Here is an 18356-nt window from a genome sequence, read left to right on the forward strand (position 1 = left end):
TCTTTAAAGGGATGTCTATTGTCTGTTTTCGTTAGATTTTGCTACACGTGCAATTATGCATACTCGTGTTTTGTCATTCCGTAAAAATTAAAACTTCATTCGGTAAATTAATAATTTCATCTCTTCAAAAATTTAAGCTTCGGGCGCCGCTAATTATTGACTGTCAAAACTAAACATGAACTAATAAATTATTAATTGCAAAACATATACTTATTGACATGATTTAAAGACATCAAGAGAAAAATTGTTTCATGAACAAGTTTTTTACATTGAACACTTTCTATATCATAGCTTTACCGAATTTTGAAATCATTGTTCAAATCAAAGATATTGAAAATTTAGTGTCACCGGGTTTTGAAAACCAGTGGGGGTGCTCAAACACCGAGCACAATGGACCAAACAAGGGCAATTTTTCAGAGCGTATAACTCTCAAGAAAATGTGCTTCAGTTTTATAAACAGAAACACTAGGCGGAAAATATCTTATTTTACTTCGGGTTTTTACCACAAAAAAATTTTACGAGAAAAAAATAAATAAATGAAAATAAAATAAAGTAAAATAGAATGAATTAAATTAAAGCAGAGAAAATTTTAGTGAGAATCAAAACACAAATAGTTTAGGAACAAAAACACAACAGTATAATTTGTTCTTTTTGTTAAGCTTAGCTAAATATTTAAAAATTCGTCCCTTTTTGTATGGCCTCTTTTTTCTGCTTGTAGAAAAAGAGGCCATACAAAAAGGTTTTCATCAGTTTTCTGCTGATAGTGGGGGTGCCCGGCACCCCCGCAAATATTGGGGGGGGGGTTGCTGGAGCATTGCAGCGCCCTCGGAGTTGGCGCCCCTAGAAAATTATCTGTTTTGACCAGAAACAGTACCTAGACTCAAGCATTACGCCCCCTTTCCTCTAATTGCTTTTTTCTGCTCAGTGGTAAGGTCCCAATCAGTTCTAGCTGTATTTTTACTGTCCAAATACTAGCATGCCACTTTCCTTTTATTTTTCTAATGAGCTGTTCATTTTTTTCTCCTCCTGGATATGCGCCCCTAGGCCAAGGCCTAGGTTGGCCTATTGGGTAATCCGGGCTTAATGAAATGACCAATATACATTAGTGCTATATTACAAACATACTTAATTTCATTCTTAATCTTCATTCTTTCTGTGAGTAACTTGAGTAAATATAAATAATATGGGAAGTTTCTTTACTGAAGATCTGTGAGGCGACTTATATGCAACATGCAGTGTTTTCAAGTTTTTTTTTTACAGCAAATAAAGTTTTCACACATAAGGCTCATAGAAGTTAGTCCAATACTCTTATTACTCTGAAGTATGAATAAAATAATTGTAAATCAAATCTCTAGATAAAAAAGGGTTGCTTTTGAGGGTTTTTTTAAATACTTTAGAGACAAATACCCCATAAGTCATCCAACTTGCTATTAATGTTCATGCTTTTGAAATTTTTTTCCCTCTCTAGCCCCTCAGAAGAGTGATAACGGTTAAAAAAGTTCCTTCAGCTCCAAGTAAAAATAATTTCTATGCAATTATTCTATCAATAAAGAAATTGGAACACAGTGATTCCAAAAAGGGGGAGGGAGGTGATGGGGAAAAACGATGGTCATATTTGTATTCGTAGGGCATTTTACATAAAAATCAGCAAGGTGTCAGAAGTATTGCTAAGTGTCCCCCACCCCCTCTCAGTGTGATTTACAAAAATACTTATATCCAATTGGGGTGAAGGATTCAGTTTGTTTACCTGTGGGTGATATAAATGGTGAGATCTCAAGACAATGCTAAAGCCGCTAAATTTTATTTTTTATTTTTAAGCGTCTTCGTCTTTTCTCAGTTACTAATCAATTAATAGCATAAATGCCGCAGATGGGAGTAGAATTTTAAAAAAGAAAAAAAAACATTGAATTGATTGAAGCAGCGAATTTTATTGGGGATTCTAATCAGATTCATACATTAGACACTGGGGCAAAGTCTTAGTGTACAGGGAAGTAAATTTGTTTAAAATTACACTAACCCCTAGATTTTTTTTTTTTTTTTTTTTTTAAGCTTTTATTTCTTGAATTCTTGACAAAAACTTGTTACTTTAGTTTCATAGTTTACTAATGAGAATATATAAAGGATTAGAGAGATGTAGAATTGTAACTGGCAATCAGCTTATTGTATCTTATTTTTAATTATACAAATTACAGAAATAAACATTTTTAATTAGTAATCTTATGTTCAGTATAAAAAATGCAAGAATCTTTGTAAATAAATTATGTTTGATTTCTACAATTCACTGCTCTTGTCTAGAGAAATTATTTCAAGGTCAAAATATCTTGCAAATTTAAAAAACGATTTTCATAATTTTATCAAGTTTGTTTATATTATAAAAAAAAGACGACTCTCTGATTCCCCAACTAAGCTCTCCCCCCCCCCCTCTCCCATCTCTTAACTCCTCGCTAGTATTCTTTTATCTCTTAATCTTGTTCTAAAATTTTAAGAGTTATGTGCATTTAATTTATAAATAAATATTCGAACTACTTACAATGAACACCAATAGATGGCGCCAATTAATTTTCAGTTGAATTTCGGATTCGGGGAGCTACGTGCTCGTCTTTCATAAAAACTGCAAAATGATGTACGTTACGTATTCTTTAAGAAGTTTTAAAATAACAGATAATTTTTTTCAAGAGAGAGATTGAATGTTTTTCCAATCGAGTTTTATTTCGACAGAATTCCCTTTAGAGTGAGTACCTTGTAAGATGCGTAATTCATTAAGCCTAAATTTCACATATGAAGTGCAATAAATGATAAACAGTTAAAACCGGTCTGAATGAAATACCTCACCGAAAAGAATTTTTTTTTGTGTTTCTAAATGTTTTTAAAGTACACTTTATGCAGAAAAATGCGATCCTTCCAGGACAAAGTATTTTCCCAGACGTTTATCTTGAATGCAATATTGTGCATTTGTGACAGTAGCGAGTCAATCACTTTTTTAAAATTTGCAAATATTTCCTTGCTCAAAAATTCTAGCTGATGCATTACGACATGTTTTTCGCCTTTATGGCGCAATAAGTTTCAACGATTTTTCTAATTGAGCTGTGGATGCCAAAATGAGTTTTTTTGTTTGTTTCGCATTTTCAAGGTCTTCGGTTATTAGATGGGCATTTAAAAACACCTATTGAAGTAAGCTTCTTCGACTATGTTACGTTTTTCGTCATACTTAGCAGTTTGAATTAATAAACTAACTTCGTTTAATGTTTATTTCTTTCGTCATTTTAATGTGTTAGCATATTTCTGCTTCTTATGACGTGTGATCGTTTCTAAAAAGTGCTCAACTGTGTATAAATGTGTTTAAATCGGAAGGCGATGTGGGTTTTTTTTTTCTGGAATTGCTTCTTAAAATTTACTTTTGCCTTCAATAGTTGAGGTTGAACTTTCTCTGTAATCTATATGCCTGGAACCTTAAAATAAAAGCATTTTATTCACTACGTATGTTTGCTTTACCTCTTAATGTGTTGGAGGGGGGAGGGGGCGCAGAGCCCAAATGGCTGTAAACACCTGCTAATGCAATTTCATATGAATCATATGCAATTATTAAATGGTATTAAAATGATTTTTTCATTTGTTAAAAATATTTTTTGCTTGAGTAATTCTTGAAATATTTTTGTATTTTTAAAAAACATCAATTGTAAGTGTAACTAGAATCTCTGGATATTGTGCCCAAGAGTAATATTAAAAAAATAAGATAGCCTTTAAATAGTTTCTATGTATTTATTTTTGGACAATACTTTTTGCAGTATATTGCTAGGCTGCTTGCAAGCTGTTTCTTCATTATGAAGATAGATTGCTGTGTTAAGAATGAGTACAACAAGCAATAGGAATAAATTGATCGTTATAAAACACTGCACATCATTTTCTTGTTGCATGATATTTTGTGTACCTTAAGATTAACTATAAATGATAAAATACGAATTTTGGTGTAAAATATTGATGTGCAAGGTTTTTTATTTCCTTAGAAGTTGCAGCAGTTAATGAAGACAGTCCTGAACATCTACAGCTTAAAAGAAATGAGAGAGGGGAAACTCCCTTACATGTGGCTACCATAAAAGGCGATTTGCGAAAAGTACGCCAACTTCTAAGGCAAGGTGTTTTGGTTGATACTCGTGACTTTGCAGGTTAGTTGATCTTATGTGTTTTTCTTGAAATAATTTTTATACAACTTATAGAATTAAAGTTTAATGCATATTAAAATATAGGTTTATTTTTATTTGCTTTTAGTTTTCATTTATTGAAGCATGCTGATAATTCTCAAGATTGAAAAACTTTTAAAATGTTGCCTCTTTATTATAGTAGGCTTGACTGCAATAGCTTCCCAAGTATGCTGGGTTGTTCAAAGTGAAAAAATCAACCTTTTACTGCAATCATTGCGTATATTTAGCTGGGGGAAAAGTTTCAAAAATAAACTGCTTCAATGGAACAGTAACTACAAAATTGTACTGGTTGGTTTAAATTTTCAGTGATCCAATTTTTCCTGGCTTTAAATAATGAAAAATTAAGGGGGGAAATGACTAATGATAAAATAACTTAGCATGTCAACAGGGTTCTCATGCTCTTTGAATATCATTTAGAAGTACTTGATTTTCCAATGGGTTCTTGAAAATAAGGGATAATAATCATATTGTAGATCAAGGCGCACTTTCATCAAAATCAAAGAATTATGATATTTTCAATTTTTGAAGGAACAAGAAATAAAACTTCACTGTTCTCATCAACTATTAAAATTTAAAATTAATGTTTTTGTTGTCCTAGACCAGCAAACCATGTTAAAAGACACATCCTTAAATTAGTTTAATTCAAGATTATGTATTTTTGTGTTTCAATCCACAGTTTTTTAGGAGGGTGTTGCCCCCTCCTTGTCCCTTAGAAGTTTTAACAGAGCTTCATCACAAAAGCAAACTTTTTTTTCAAAAGGTAAAGATTCACATAAGCCTGGCCTTGAAACATTACTATCTTGTTTCAATCACTTATCCACTCATTGTATCTGAATTTAGCATCATTTTTTAAGCTAAACATTTAAAAAAATTTCATTAAATAAAAATAAATTACTATCTAAAAATGCATATCTTATCTATAACAAAAATTCTATCAAAAGGGCCCTTTTTGTTGAATTAAAGTACTCTTTTATCTGAAAGCGTCCTGTCTCTTTCTTGATTTGGGGGGAAAGATATATTTAAAGATATAACAGAGCTTTGCATTTACATTTAGAGACTAGTTGACATTTTTTCACTCTTTCAATTAACTTTTTTTTAATTAGTATTGTTGTTAAAAATAAACATCTGATTCCTATCTTCATCTTCTCATAGAAGCTTAATTTTTCATTATGTGTACATTTTTGTGTCCAAAAATTTGCTAGAAATGTTTGCATTTCATTTTGAGTAATTTCAGTTCTTTTGTACTTAGGATGGACACCTTTACATGAAGCTTGCAATCATGGTTGGCTTGAGATAGCTAAAGTGTTGATTCAATTTGGAGCTGATGTAAATGCTTGTGGATTGGAAAAGGAAACTCCTTTGCATGATGCAGCAATCAATAAGCATGAAAAAGTATTGTTTTAATAATGGAATTGTTTGAAAAATTTTAAAAGTGGTTTTTTTTTTCTGAAAGAGCATGCTTAAAAACATAGGATCTGACCATTTTTTAAATAATGTTTAAGTTTAATATTTGAAAAAAAATTACTTACATTGGAGCGCTTTCATTGTTTGTGCTTCTGCCGATGAAATCACAAATGATGAAATGCCATTCACAATGCAAAATATTTAATTTGCATCTTTACTTACGTGTATTGGAACAATATGGTTGATAGCAAGCGTAGAGCGCAATTTTAATTCGCTTCTTGATCATCATAATGTGGAGACGCTGTAGAAAGATGCGTCAAAAAGCATCATTTGTGACATCATCAAGACCATGCCTTGTTTGAAAACTCGTACATTTTTAAAAAATTAATTTAAAAATAACTGTTGGGAAAATAAAAGTATTTTCTAGGTCCATGCTTTTTTTTTTTTACAAGTGACTAAAGGAAACAACCCCATTCCCAAATTCTAAAGCTCTTAAACACATCCATTACATTTATTCAGTTAATTTATTCACAAATTAATTAAAGGGTTTTTTTAGGCACGTGAAGTTTTAGATATTGTAGGTAGCTTTGTCTTGATTTAAATTAAAGGTTGTTTTGATTTGGCAGATTGTAAGTCTTCTGTTGAAGAATGGTGCTAACCCTCTCCAGAAAAATGCTAATAGGAGAACACCTCTTGATGTTGCTCGATCAGAAAAAGTTGCTCAGATTTTGAGAAAGGCTGCCAAGTTAGAAGCACCAAAGGAGTCTAGAGGTAGGTTGCAAATTATTAAAACATTCAGTTTTTACTAATGAACTTATTTTTGCACTTCTCATCAGTAGGTTCACAAAAATAATTCTATGAAAACAGCACATTGACAAACATTATGTATTGCAATGGAACCTTTTTGAAAGTACAGTAGATCTGAAATTATCTGAATTGATTTCAGAATTCCAGATAAAAAAATTAAGACGTTAAACATAATGTGATACAGAAAAAAAAATTATTCTGTTTACATGCTATTTTCTCCTCTAAGCTAGTCAACAATTTACTTTGGTTGAGATTTCGAACAAGCAATGACTGTCATTTGAATCAGTGTATAGTACTTACTGTGCTAATGTACAGCACTTGCAAGTAGTATTAACATCATGAAGTATTGTTTTTTCATTTGATTTAGTAAAAGCTCTTTTTCTTTAAAAATAGTTTTTTCTCTTATTTTCAGCATACATATGGATTTTTCAGAAAATATCCAACTACCCGAACTTTTGATTATGCGAATGAGGTTTGGTCCCAGTTGATTTTGATAATTGGAGTTTGACTGTTATCATAATTTAGTTGGTACCTTTACAGGAATAGTTTTGAATCTCGTCTTTCACAAAAGGCAGCATTTTTTAATTAAATACTTAATCCTCTCTTGAAACAAAATCTATTCCTGAAGTGGAATATTAAACTTCGGTTAATGCAATACCTCTCATAAGTATGATATTTTAAACTGATTTGTATCCATTGACTGCTTTTCATGTGGAAAATAAGCTTACTGAATTTTAAAGACTTTGCATGTAATTGTGTAAATTCCAAGCAGCATTTTACGATGTCACTCTTTTTGTATGCAGCCTGCAAATATTTTAATTATCTTTATATGTTCTATTTCCTAAATGGAGTTATTATTTTTTTTATTTTTATCTATTTAATTATTTGTTTGAAATTTTACTTTCTAAATTTTTAGTACATTTAAACCTTGTTATAAGGTCAGTTTTCAAAAATCCTATATAAGTCACTTGTTTACAAATAGTTCTTGATGTTAATAGTTCCAATCCATATAAGATTTTCTTAGAATTATTTTTGTGAAAGTACTGAAAACATTTGTTAAATCAACCTGTTATTCTGCCCTGGCTCATGAGTGATTGGTCACCTCGAACCATAAAGAGTCCTTTTCTTCCTTATCTTAGGCTAATAAGTCGCCTTTAGAAGTAATAGGATTGTATGAATGTTAATTTTAATAAATTTTAACATTATTTTTACTCTTGTATTATTTTTATTTCTGTATGTGCAAATGGAATTTCTTTTGTTGGATTTCTTATTAGTGTTTTCCAGTTTCCAACTGTCCATAACCTGGGTCTCAAGGACCCATTAATGAAATAGATTTGGGGTCCTTTGGTGGAAAAAAATGAGTCCCTTTAGTTTTAAACAGAAAATATTAGCCTGTAAATGAATAATATAAAAATATTTATGCTTGGGGGGGGGGGACTACCCACATAGTGATTTTAAAAAAGATATGAAATAAACTAAATTGGTCAAGTTTGCCCTTTATTCTGTGATTATCATTGTAAAATTATTTTAAATAATACACTTGCAAGACTTAGTCATGTGAGAAACTATTTAGTCAATTACAAAGAGATTAGTTCAAAATTTACTTAAAAGTTGGATTTTAGCAGAAAATAAATAACAAATGCCTCTGATTGATCAAGCAGAAAGCACTTCCTTAACCTTTGTTTTTCTAGGTGAGAAAAGCGAACAGTCCTCCCCTCCTCCCCCCCCCCTACCATAAATTATCAGTTATTGGCAATTACATAAAAATAGAAAAAAAATCACAAGCGAATGAACCCAACGCTAAAAAAGAAACATTCTCTCACATGAGTGTGAAAATTGTTCATTTGCAATCTTAAACTAGTATATTTGACTCTTTCAAAATATCTGTTTCGGCTTCCATTCTGTTTTTTAAATCGCGCTATTTTGAAAATGGGGTGATCAATTAATGCATGACTTTTGCAAGTCCAAATAAAAATAGCCCATCAGAAATAGAAAGGGAACAAGGTTAAAGGACTTTTGTATAAAATTCAAGTAGTCATAAGTAATTTAACAAGAAAAATGTGAAGTTCAAAGCTTTGTGTTTAGCGAGATCCGAAAAATGTTCGCCTTTTTTTTTTCTCCCCTCCTTTTATTGGGGATACAAAATAATGATCTTCAAAAGTAAATCTGGTTACATGAATGCAAAATAGATATGCTTTTACTGTACAGTTGTCTTGTATTAATCCCAGGGTTGCCACGCACCGGGAAAACCTGGAATTGTCAGGGAAAATGAAAATGGCCGAAAATCAGGGAAAATGAAAAATTGCATATTTCCGATCGATCTTGATCGTTCTGATCTTGATCGTTCTTAGCGCGGTCTATAAGGTCTATGACGTCAAAAAAAAAAAAACTTTCAACCTTGTTTTTTTTTTGCCGCCATTCTCATTCTCATCGTTTTGTCATTCCCCTCTTTCTTCTTCCCCCTACAGTTCTTTTTATCAACTCTCTGCCATTGGCGCGTGCACCTTAGCAGTCGGCGGCGTGCTATGAGCAGAAGGTTCTTCTTTTCTTCCCAGTTTGAGCGGGCTCTGTTTAAACGCTACTTGTTTACGGCTGCTTGTTTACTACGTCAGAGGTTCTGAAGTTGTTATGATACACAGCACATTGTTTTGTCTGCGAGTGGGACTGAAGTTCTTAATGAGCTGCAATAATCTTTTCATATTTCATATTATTTCTTTAAATTTATTAATGAAATCGTATTCTTCTAAACAATTTTGTTCTGTAAATTTAGTTCATTAGACAATTTTAAACTTAGAAAGTTTCTTTTTTACAGAAGTATCATAATCTTTTAGTATTTTAGTGATCTTTAAAGACTTTCAATGCTCTTCTTTCTTTCAAAATAAAAGAAATCCGATTTAAAAAAATCTGCACGTCAGAGAAGTTTCTGATCATTACTCAAAATTTAACTTTAAGACAGGGTGCCCACAGGAGTGATTATGGCGCCAGTTGCGCTATCAAAAAAAAAAAAAAATTGGGGGGGGGGGGGGATTTTTTAATTATTTATTTTACTTTATTTTTATTCAAATTATTTACTCATATTATTTTACTTTATTATTTTCATCTGTGTGTGTATTTTATTGCGGAGGAGCGAGCACACTTTTCTTTCAAAACAATAATAATTAAAAATAAATAAATAGAAAAAAAATATTTAAAAAAAGAGGGTTAAAAATAAAAAAGCGCTAAGGCGTTCAGAAATATTTTTGTGCCATTGAACTTGAGGGGGGGAGCATCCCTGTTTTATGAGCAACAAACAGGGGAAATATGTGGAGCTAAAAGCTGCATGATTTTTTTACAGGCCAATGTCTAAAAGCGCTGTGAATTCAATGGATTGGAGGGGTGGAAGGCAATAATTGAAAAAGTTTAGGTTTCATAGTTTTTTAGTTCAGATTATTTTAGCAATTAACTTTATTTTCGTGATACAGATGTCACAATTGTTAATTTCGCAGTTCTTTCACTTGATGTAAGGCAGTGGCTCCTCGCTATTGAAAATTAGATATGCTACATTTACATTAATTCTTTATTACAGTTATTTGCTTCACTTGTGTTAGTACATTAGGGTAGTTCAAAAATACACTTAAAAAAAAGGTTTCTCCTAGAAAACGGGACACCACTCAATGTTTTTAGACTTGTGGATAGTAAAATACTGGAAGAATTTTAACTTCCTATCCCAACTGAAAGCCGGTGCTCGACCCCCTCCCCAAACTTCATAAGTATGGAGGGGGTTAAAAAATACATTGAACTGAAAAAACAATGTTACATACTATAATCTACACGAGTTATAAGCATATTCATTGCAATAAAATAATTACTTACATTTAAAAAAAACAGCTGGGGAAATTAAATGTTTCTAAATTTGTGACTTTTTCTATTCTAGGGCTAATGTTAAATTAAGGGGTCATTGAGCAACCTCTTAAAATTTGAGTAAGAAGCTAAAACTTTTACAGCACAATACTATTAGTAAGTTTAAAAAAGATAAGGGTGTCTTGGACTCGACCTGAGAGAAAAAAAAATTGAGCCACCCTTAGTACATATTTTTGATTATTTCAGCTTGAGTAAATTAAATTTGGTAACCATTGTTTGCAAAGTTTGAAAATGAGGTAAGTTTTATCAAAATTTGAGATGTATATATTAATGTTGCAAAATGAAGGTGGAGATTGATAACCTGGAATTTTTCTCAAAACCACCTGGAAATGTCAGGGAATTTCATTCTTGAACTTCCGTGGCAACCCTGTAATCCTGAAGATTGTATTGAAACCACTCTTACTTTTAGTCTTTATTACTGTTTTCAGGAATTTCCCCTAAGATAAAAGTTGAGGGAGAACTATTTCTTTGAATACAGTATAATGGGATATTTATGAACATGCAATATTTTGCTCCCTGAGTCTGCCCAGGAAGTCACTGTAAGCTCCAGTCTTATCACTGAAATTCCATTAACTGGTCAACAATAGGGGTGTGTTTGCATAGCTGATAAAGAGATAGGGTCATTTTAATCCCTTTCTGTTGATTCTCCTGGTCATTGAAGCTTAAAAGCATTTACTACAGCTTCAGCATTTTCCCCAATTTTTTTTCTGGAACTTATCTTTTTGGTGTTCTGGGTCGCCAGGACCTGAATTTTCGCGAAAGTTGCACCCCTTTCCTGCGGATTTGCTTAAAAAAACCCGCTATAGCCCATGAACGCGAACCCTAGTTTTCTCTAACAAGTTTCACGTTTGTTTGTTTAAACTGACCCAAAAAAAAATAATGAGATAGTTCCCCCCCCCCCCATTCTATATTGCAATAGTTTTTATTTATTTTTGAATTTATTTAATTCTTTCAGCTGGAGAGTCAGTATCCATAGAACACCTCAGAATCCCTGAGGCTGTGGGAAACAGGCAGAGCGAGACATCACCCTGCCATCCTATCTCAGCTTTATGTGAGCTTACCATGAGAAAAAATTCACCTCAAAATCAAACACATAAAGGTATATAAAAGCAGTTTAAACTTTTTATTACAATTAACTTATAACTTTTTTTTTTTTTTTTTTTGCAGATATACAATTTTACAAATATGCATGCCAATTTTTAGTTTTCTTAAGCATCAATCCTTGGGAGCAGTAAAATCATGCACTGCTCCTATCAGGGTTTGTACTTCCTTAAAAAGAAAACCCTTAATTTCATCAAGCAAAATTACGATCCTTAAAAAAACCTTTAAATTTCTAAAATATTTCTTTTTTTAAAAAAATGACAAATTTCTCTTTTCTTTGCGAAATCTGCCGAAAAGGTATGTTTGAGAAAAATGCAATCCATGTCAAACACATGTTTTGCGGGAAATTGCATGCCTTGTTTGAGATTTCAATCATTTTGCATCATGTTTATTTTTGGAAGGTTTTTCAATCATATTTTTATTTCTTAAATTTATTTTAGAAAATATACAGAAGTCAATCAAAAACATGTGGTTCAACTAACAGTCTTGTATTGTATTGAAGCTCGGCATGGTTACTTTCTTTTGTATTTTAGAAAACGTTCAAAATATTTATGATAAATCTCTAATCTGTTAGGCTGAACAGCCTGTAAAAGTTTTTGGAATTTCATGATGAAATGAAGCAACCTCAAGTTGTTCTTTTGATCCTGAAATAGTATTATGAAGTTTTTCAAACCAAATTCTGAGTTTTAATGCAAGGAAAAAGGATTACCAACTATTTATTTTTGTATACATATTTATTTACTTTCAATTCTCGTTGCGAAAAATATGTTCTACCGCATAAGAAAAACTTATATAATTAACTGATAATAGACCACAATCAGTTGCGCCTTTCTCTGCATTTTGAAAACAATGTTATGTATTTATGTATGTGTATAGTATGTATAATGTGTATCAAATACTTTGCCCGCCTGGAAAACTTTGAAATGGTGTACTTAAAATTATCTAATTATTTCCGATGAGTTCTTAAAATGTTTTGAGAATCCTTAAAAAGTCCTGAATTTTCTCTTTTAAAAATGAGTATGAACCCTGCATAAGAAAGGGAAATAAATAGTAAAAAATATATTGAAAAAATAGTATTGCCCCTTGAGTGATTCTAGTTGCAAGCTCTAAGTGAATATTTGTCAAAATACGAGGGCAATTCGGAAAGTAACCTCTGAATCGCTGTAAATAAGACAAACCAGCACAGAGGAAAAACATTTATTTACATATCAAAAGTACAACTCTCCTCTAGTTTTCAACGTAGTCGCCGCCATTATTTAGGCACTTGTACCGTTTTACCAATTTATCAATTCCATTTGCATAAAAAGCGGCCCCCTGCGATTTAAGCCAATGTGTTACTGTGCTTTTAAGTTCCTCGTCGTCAGCGAAATGCTGTCCCCCAAGCCACTTCTTCATTGCAGTGCACAGATGGTAATCAGAAGGAGCCAAGTCTGGTCTACAGACGGCCTTCCACTCCGTGATTCGTCATGGATGTCTGTTCTTCCGTCCTTGAAGAAAACCCACTGACGCACTACACCTTCACTCATAATGTTTGGGCCGTATACAAAACACAATTCACGATGGATATACGCTGTTGACATTTTTTTGGCCAAAAGAAATCTTATCACTCCTGGCACCTCACATTGCGCGGGACTTTCTATGGCGACACTCGTTTTGTCACGCTATAACTAGCAAATGCTTGGTCCTACAACACTTTCACTCTCCCGCTGGAAGCTTACTGAATCACAGATTGCTTGTGCATTCGATTGAGAACGCTCCGAACCGTACTTCCAGCGCCACGCCCAAATGGCGGTTACTTTCCGAATTGCCCTCGTAGTTTGTTGTACTGTAATTTATTTTTAAACACTGAATAATTTCAGGTGCAGATAAACCCACCTCCCCGAGATTGACTCTTCGATTTCAGTCTATTAGATCAAGGGATGACAAAACTCCAAGCAGTGCCAAGATTAATGACATTAGTTCTTCTCAGCCAAAGTACCAGTCCTATTGTGTTACTATGGAAACTAAAGGTGATGTGTATGATTTTCGCAAAGAGGATGCTACCATTTCATCTACACAAAACCTCCCAGCTCTCGATGATAATGAAGGAACTGGAAGTAAATGTGAGGCTGTAAGTAGTACAAGTGGCAAGGAGGTTGAGGAAGGCGCTGTGGAGAAAAAAACTGAAGAATCAGAAGGAATTGATAAGTCTTCTATTGACAAAATGGATGCAGAGCCTGTTGCCTCTAAGATTAATGGAGGTCGCATCAGTAGTGACTCAAATGGCAAAGATAAAGATTGTACCAGTGACATTGAAAAAGAGGAAAGCCGTCGTAAAAGGAGGAAAAGTAATGACAGTGTTCAGAGTCGCCATAGTGTAGGTCGAGGACACAAATCTCCTTCCGGTAAGGCTCCTCATCAAGATAACCATAATGATCAGAGAAGTCCTAAAACTCGCAAAAGAAGTAGTTTATCTAGTTCTGACACGGAGAGTAACCCAAGTGATGCTGAAGCTCCTTCCAATGAAACGAATGTAGAATCCTCTAGCAATTTCAATGGCCAGCCTGCAGTTGGGCCGCATTCACCAAAAGTTCCTCCTTTAAAAATTGTCATTCCATCTGGTACTGGTTCCTTGGAGCTAGAGACTCGAGAAAGAAGCAAGGTTTCCACTTCCAAGCAAGCATTGCCATACGTTGTAAATACAACTACTTCTGATACTATAGATACAAACTCTGAAACAGTGAGTGCATCTGTGTCGTCTGAAACAACCAAGGATGTTTCAAAGTCTGATGCCTGTAAATCAAAAGATGATTCTCATCCCCCAGAGGAGAGATTCCAAAGAGTGACGCGTAGTAGTCAGCGCATGCAGGCAGCTATGTCCACCAGCACTCCTAACCAGTGTCATAATTCGGAAGCGACAGCTTCGAACTTGGTGTCATCGAGCAGTCAAAAAGCAGAAGTGTCCGGAGAAAGCTCAAATGATGAACAAGTTCAGGTTCATCAGCCCGACATACATCCTCGAAAACGTAAGCTCAGAGCAAGGGAGAACGCCAGTGAAAATGGGTCACAAAATCCATGCTCATCTTCTTCCAGCAATGAAGATTCCCAGCAACAACATCAATTGTTGAATTCTTATCAAATGTACTTAAATATTAGGAAGCAGGTAATATTCATTTGATGGCTATTGATACAACTTCTAATATGTCTAATAAATATTTTCAGTATTTATTCAACTTCGTTAAAATGTAAATTAATGAAATTTCAAAATTACTCCAAGTAACTAATCACATAAATGCTACTTTTATTTGTCAATTTTTACTTTTCCGAAGCTACTTTTCTTGCAGCCTAGAAATTTTCAAGCTACTTTTGGTATTTTCATGGCATTTTTCCTGTGTTAACCCTGCATTTATTTAACTGGCATACCAGAATTGTCGATATGGCTTTAAACCAAGGATTCTGGAAGGTGTTTTGCCCCCCCCCCTCCCCCTTACTGGATTACAACTCATTAAAATGGCATAACTGTCAAATTGTGATAACTCATGACTTAATGTCAACATATTGGATGATGATAATCATTTGGGTGAATATTTAATTGCATTATTATCAGTCGCCATTGATGATAGCCCCACATATATAAAAGTTTTGTGTTTTGTTTTCAGCCAAGTGCTGCATTGTGTAATTAACTATTGTGTTCAGTATTTTGTAAATGTTTCTAATAATTTAACTCTAATGATAGTATAATTAACATAATAAATAAATTGTTAAATTTGTTTCATTGCTAGTGACATTGTAATAAGTGTTTTTGATTTAAAACTTATTCTCTTCGCATTTTACTACAGGTTGATAAACGAAGAAAATCTATGATTGTCGTGCATCCAAAGGCTCCTCAGGGTTTCAAAGATTATCTTCTAAATAGGTGCTCTTATGTGTTAGAAGGAAATGCAGCAAGTCGTCTATCTGTACCCATGGTAATTATCAAACTCAGTTTTTGTTTCAAAGAATAGTGTGTGTATGTAAGTATTATAAGTACGTTCAATTTACAGTGGGCAATTTAAGGTCGTTTTGTTTTTAAAGCAAAACTTGATAACTCAGGTCCAATTAAACTGTCCAATTCCTGTCAGATAACTGATTTTATTTATTATTACTATTAAGCGGCTGTAGAGTATCAACAATTAATTTTAGTTTCATCCATTTAATGTGTCTGCAATACAAGAATCTAAATTTCTTTCTGCTAAAGATGAGCAAAAATCTTTGCATTCTAATTAATTAAGATTTTAGCATATTGTATTTACTATTGCATTTAGTTGGACAATCCTTAATTGGTGAGTTAATGTTTGTGTCTTTAAATTTTGACGTAAGAGAATGTGCAATTTTTAAAAAAAATCTCCAAGCATCAGAAATAATTCATTGAAATTGCTGTTTTTAGTCTTTATTGCAATGTATGCGCAGCACATCTTATTCCAATAAGTATATTTAAAGAAAAGGTTATGATCAAAAAATACTCAATCTTCAAAGTGATCTCTTTTCAGTAGGTGAATATTGGGTAGTTTCGGAACTTAATAAGTTGACAAATTTATAGTGAAACTTCTATGAGCGACCACCTCATTTTTTAAGTTATTTATTAAAAGTCGCAAAAGTTGATTAAAATGGTGGAAGTTAAAAAGGTTGTTCTTATTGAAAAATAGCAAAGAAATCAATTTTCTTACAATTAGGTTAAGTGTTTACTCACTGTAGATCTTGAATGAAAACTATAGTTATAGTTTTTGTCAATTTTCAATCTTAGTTGGTGAAAATATTTTATGTCGGGGCGAGGGGGTGCCTTCAAATAGTAGAGGTAAATGCCTTGTTGAAATTGTTTTTATATTTTATACTTATTTATTGGACTTTTTACATTTTAGATATCTCCACCTCAATCTCTTGAGGGTTCTATCAAGGAACTTTTTATACAACAAGAAAAAGAGCGATACAGGCTTAGGCTGCAACATTTAATTGAAAGGGTATGGAACATTTTGATGTACAATTTTTAAAAGAGATCTGTTTCTGATTGTCAATGTATATTTCATCTCATTTGGCCTTTCAAAATGTAGTTTTAAATAAAGTTTTTATTATTTGCTGCAGTTTAATCATCTATGCATTTATAATTCCAATTGTAATAACATTAATCTTACTGTTAAACTAATTCCTTTAGCTTATACTATCTTAATATTAAAAAATATATCCAGGGAAATTTTTTGTTTTGTAGATTATCATAATCTTTTAATTTGTTAATTTTACTAATAGCAAATAGGTTACATACTTTTTGTGCTGCATAGTTTTTTTAAAAAATGAGTCAACCAAACCGAAAGGCAAAAGTGGCTACCTTATTTTGTGACTTAGGTAGCCTGTGGCTACTGCTCAGAATTCCTAATCTAGTTCTTTACCCTGAACCTCATAGTATGTTATTTGAAGTGCTATTAAAAATTGAACATTTTATGATTTATAACTACACATTTAATAGGGTTTAATCCCCCACCTCCTCTAAGTTGAAGCCTCAGTTATATACAGAACAAATTGTCTTCATAAAATCATGAGGTTGCTAGAAAATAATACCACATAACATCCTTATGCCTATTTTTTTAGACAATTTGTCCCACCGAAAAGTAAAGATTAACAATGAGTTTCTCTATTTGTATGCAACCTTAAAAGTTTTCTTTTATCAACCAGGCTATTCTTTACTGAAAAGATAGAGTGTATATTTTGTTCCTATTTACTGATGAATTTTTTGTTTTCTTTTTGAAGGAAAAGTTAGTATTATCTGCTGAACAAGAAATCCTTCGTGTTCATGGCCGGGCTGCAAGGGCAATGGCGAATCAAACTGTTCCTTTATCTGCTTGCAGTATCTTGAAAGACGAAGAGATATACAACGTACTTGAGGTAGATCAGGTAGTTAAAATAAAAGTATACATTTATGTTTTTACTGTTATTGTTACGTTTGTATCCTTTTAACCCTTGAAACCTGATTTAAATGTCTCTGTGAAAGTCAAATATGATGAAATGTTGGAAATAAGCACCATTATGCAATCAGAACCCTTCAATAGAGCTCTAAACCTCCTCATTTGAGTTCATCTTGGTTGAGCTGAGTTTGGTTCTTAACTTGAAGGGAGAGAAATTGAGAGTCAAAAAGGATTTATAGCCAGTTTGGCTGATAGGATTAAAAACAGATTAAATGCTTGACTGATTCTCCATATATCTAACTGTATTACAAAAATCGAATGATAGTGTAGTAACAGCCAGTAAAACCATTGGGGTGTCATGGGGTGGAAAAATTGAACAGAATTTCATAATCCTGGTTTGGCCAGCATGTGCATATTTTACTTATTGCAACGTACACCCATAGTAAGTCTCACTGTGGAAACAACGGCATACAAGTGAAACTTTAAATACAATTTTAGGATAGCAATTGGAAATTTAGCAGATAGTGTATATTTTAGTAACTGGGACTTTGGTATGGTTGTCAAGTTTCAAGCAGTAATTGTTTTATTCTGTCAGTGTCAGAAAGACTAAAACTCAAATGCTCTTTGTTTTGTCCAGGCTAGTCATTTCAAATTCAGGGTATGCTATCTTGAAATTAACTCGAGAATCACGTCCACGTACAGGGCAGTGACAAGCAAAGGGATGTAAGTGGACATTTTCAAGTTTTGAGTAAAACATGTTTCAAGTTGAGGTCCTAGGTAGGCTTTCATTGATTTTTTCTTTCTAAATCATGCTGTATAGCAGCATTAGGGCTACCAGCACCATCTCTTGCCCCAAAACAGAGGAGATGTTCACCTTCCATTTGTACTGGCTGTCTCAAAATTTTTAATTTTGGCATCCCTTTGTTTCTCACTGCCTCATATATGGAAACATATTGATTTCTCAAAACAAGGGGAGTGGTCAATTACCCATTCAAAATTAGATTAAAATACTTTACTCCAACAGCTAACAAAT

At 32.9% G+C, this 18356-nt stretch overlaps 2 protein-coding genes across 2 annotated transcripts in view; one reads left to right on the forward strand and one right to left on the reverse strand.

Moving 5' to 3' along the window:
* Window positions 1-2549, reverse strand: part of LOC129229257 (acidic mammalian chitinase-like) — a 66373-nt gene extending 63824 nt beyond the window's left edge. The window contains exon 1 of the mRNA XM_054863527.1: window positions 2531-2549. The gene's annotated coding sequence lies outside the window, so the exon portion shown is untranslated. The remainder of the gene's footprint in view (window positions 1-2530) is intronic.
* Window positions 1-18356, forward strand: part of LOC129230356 (ankyrin repeat domain-containing protein 12-like) — a 30434-nt gene that overhangs the window by 250 nt on the left and 11828 nt on the right. The window contains exons 2-9 of the mRNA XM_054864753.1: window positions 4005-4163; window positions 5449-5591; window positions 6230-6374; window positions 11266-11409; window positions 13271-14553; window positions 15230-15358; window positions 16289-16387; window positions 17169-17303. Of these exons, the coding sequence (XP_054720728.1) occupies window positions 4005-4163; window positions 5449-5591; window positions 6230-6374; window positions 11266-11409; window positions 13271-14553; window positions 15230-15358; window positions 16289-16387; window positions 17169-17303 (2237 nt within the window). The remainder of the gene's footprint in view (window positions 1-4004; window positions 4164-5448; window positions 5592-6229; window positions 6375-11265; window positions 11410-13270; window positions 14554-15229; window positions 15359-16288; window positions 16388-17168; window positions 17304-18356) is intronic.

The sequence above is a fragment of the Uloborus diversus genome, chromosome 9, assembly GCF_026930045.1.
Source record: "Uloborus diversus isolate 005 chromosome 9, Udiv.v.3.1, whole genome shotgun sequence".
Classification (NCBI taxonomy): domain Eukaryota; kingdom Metazoa; phylum Arthropoda; class Arachnida; order Araneae; family Uloboridae; genus Uloborus; species Uloborus diversus.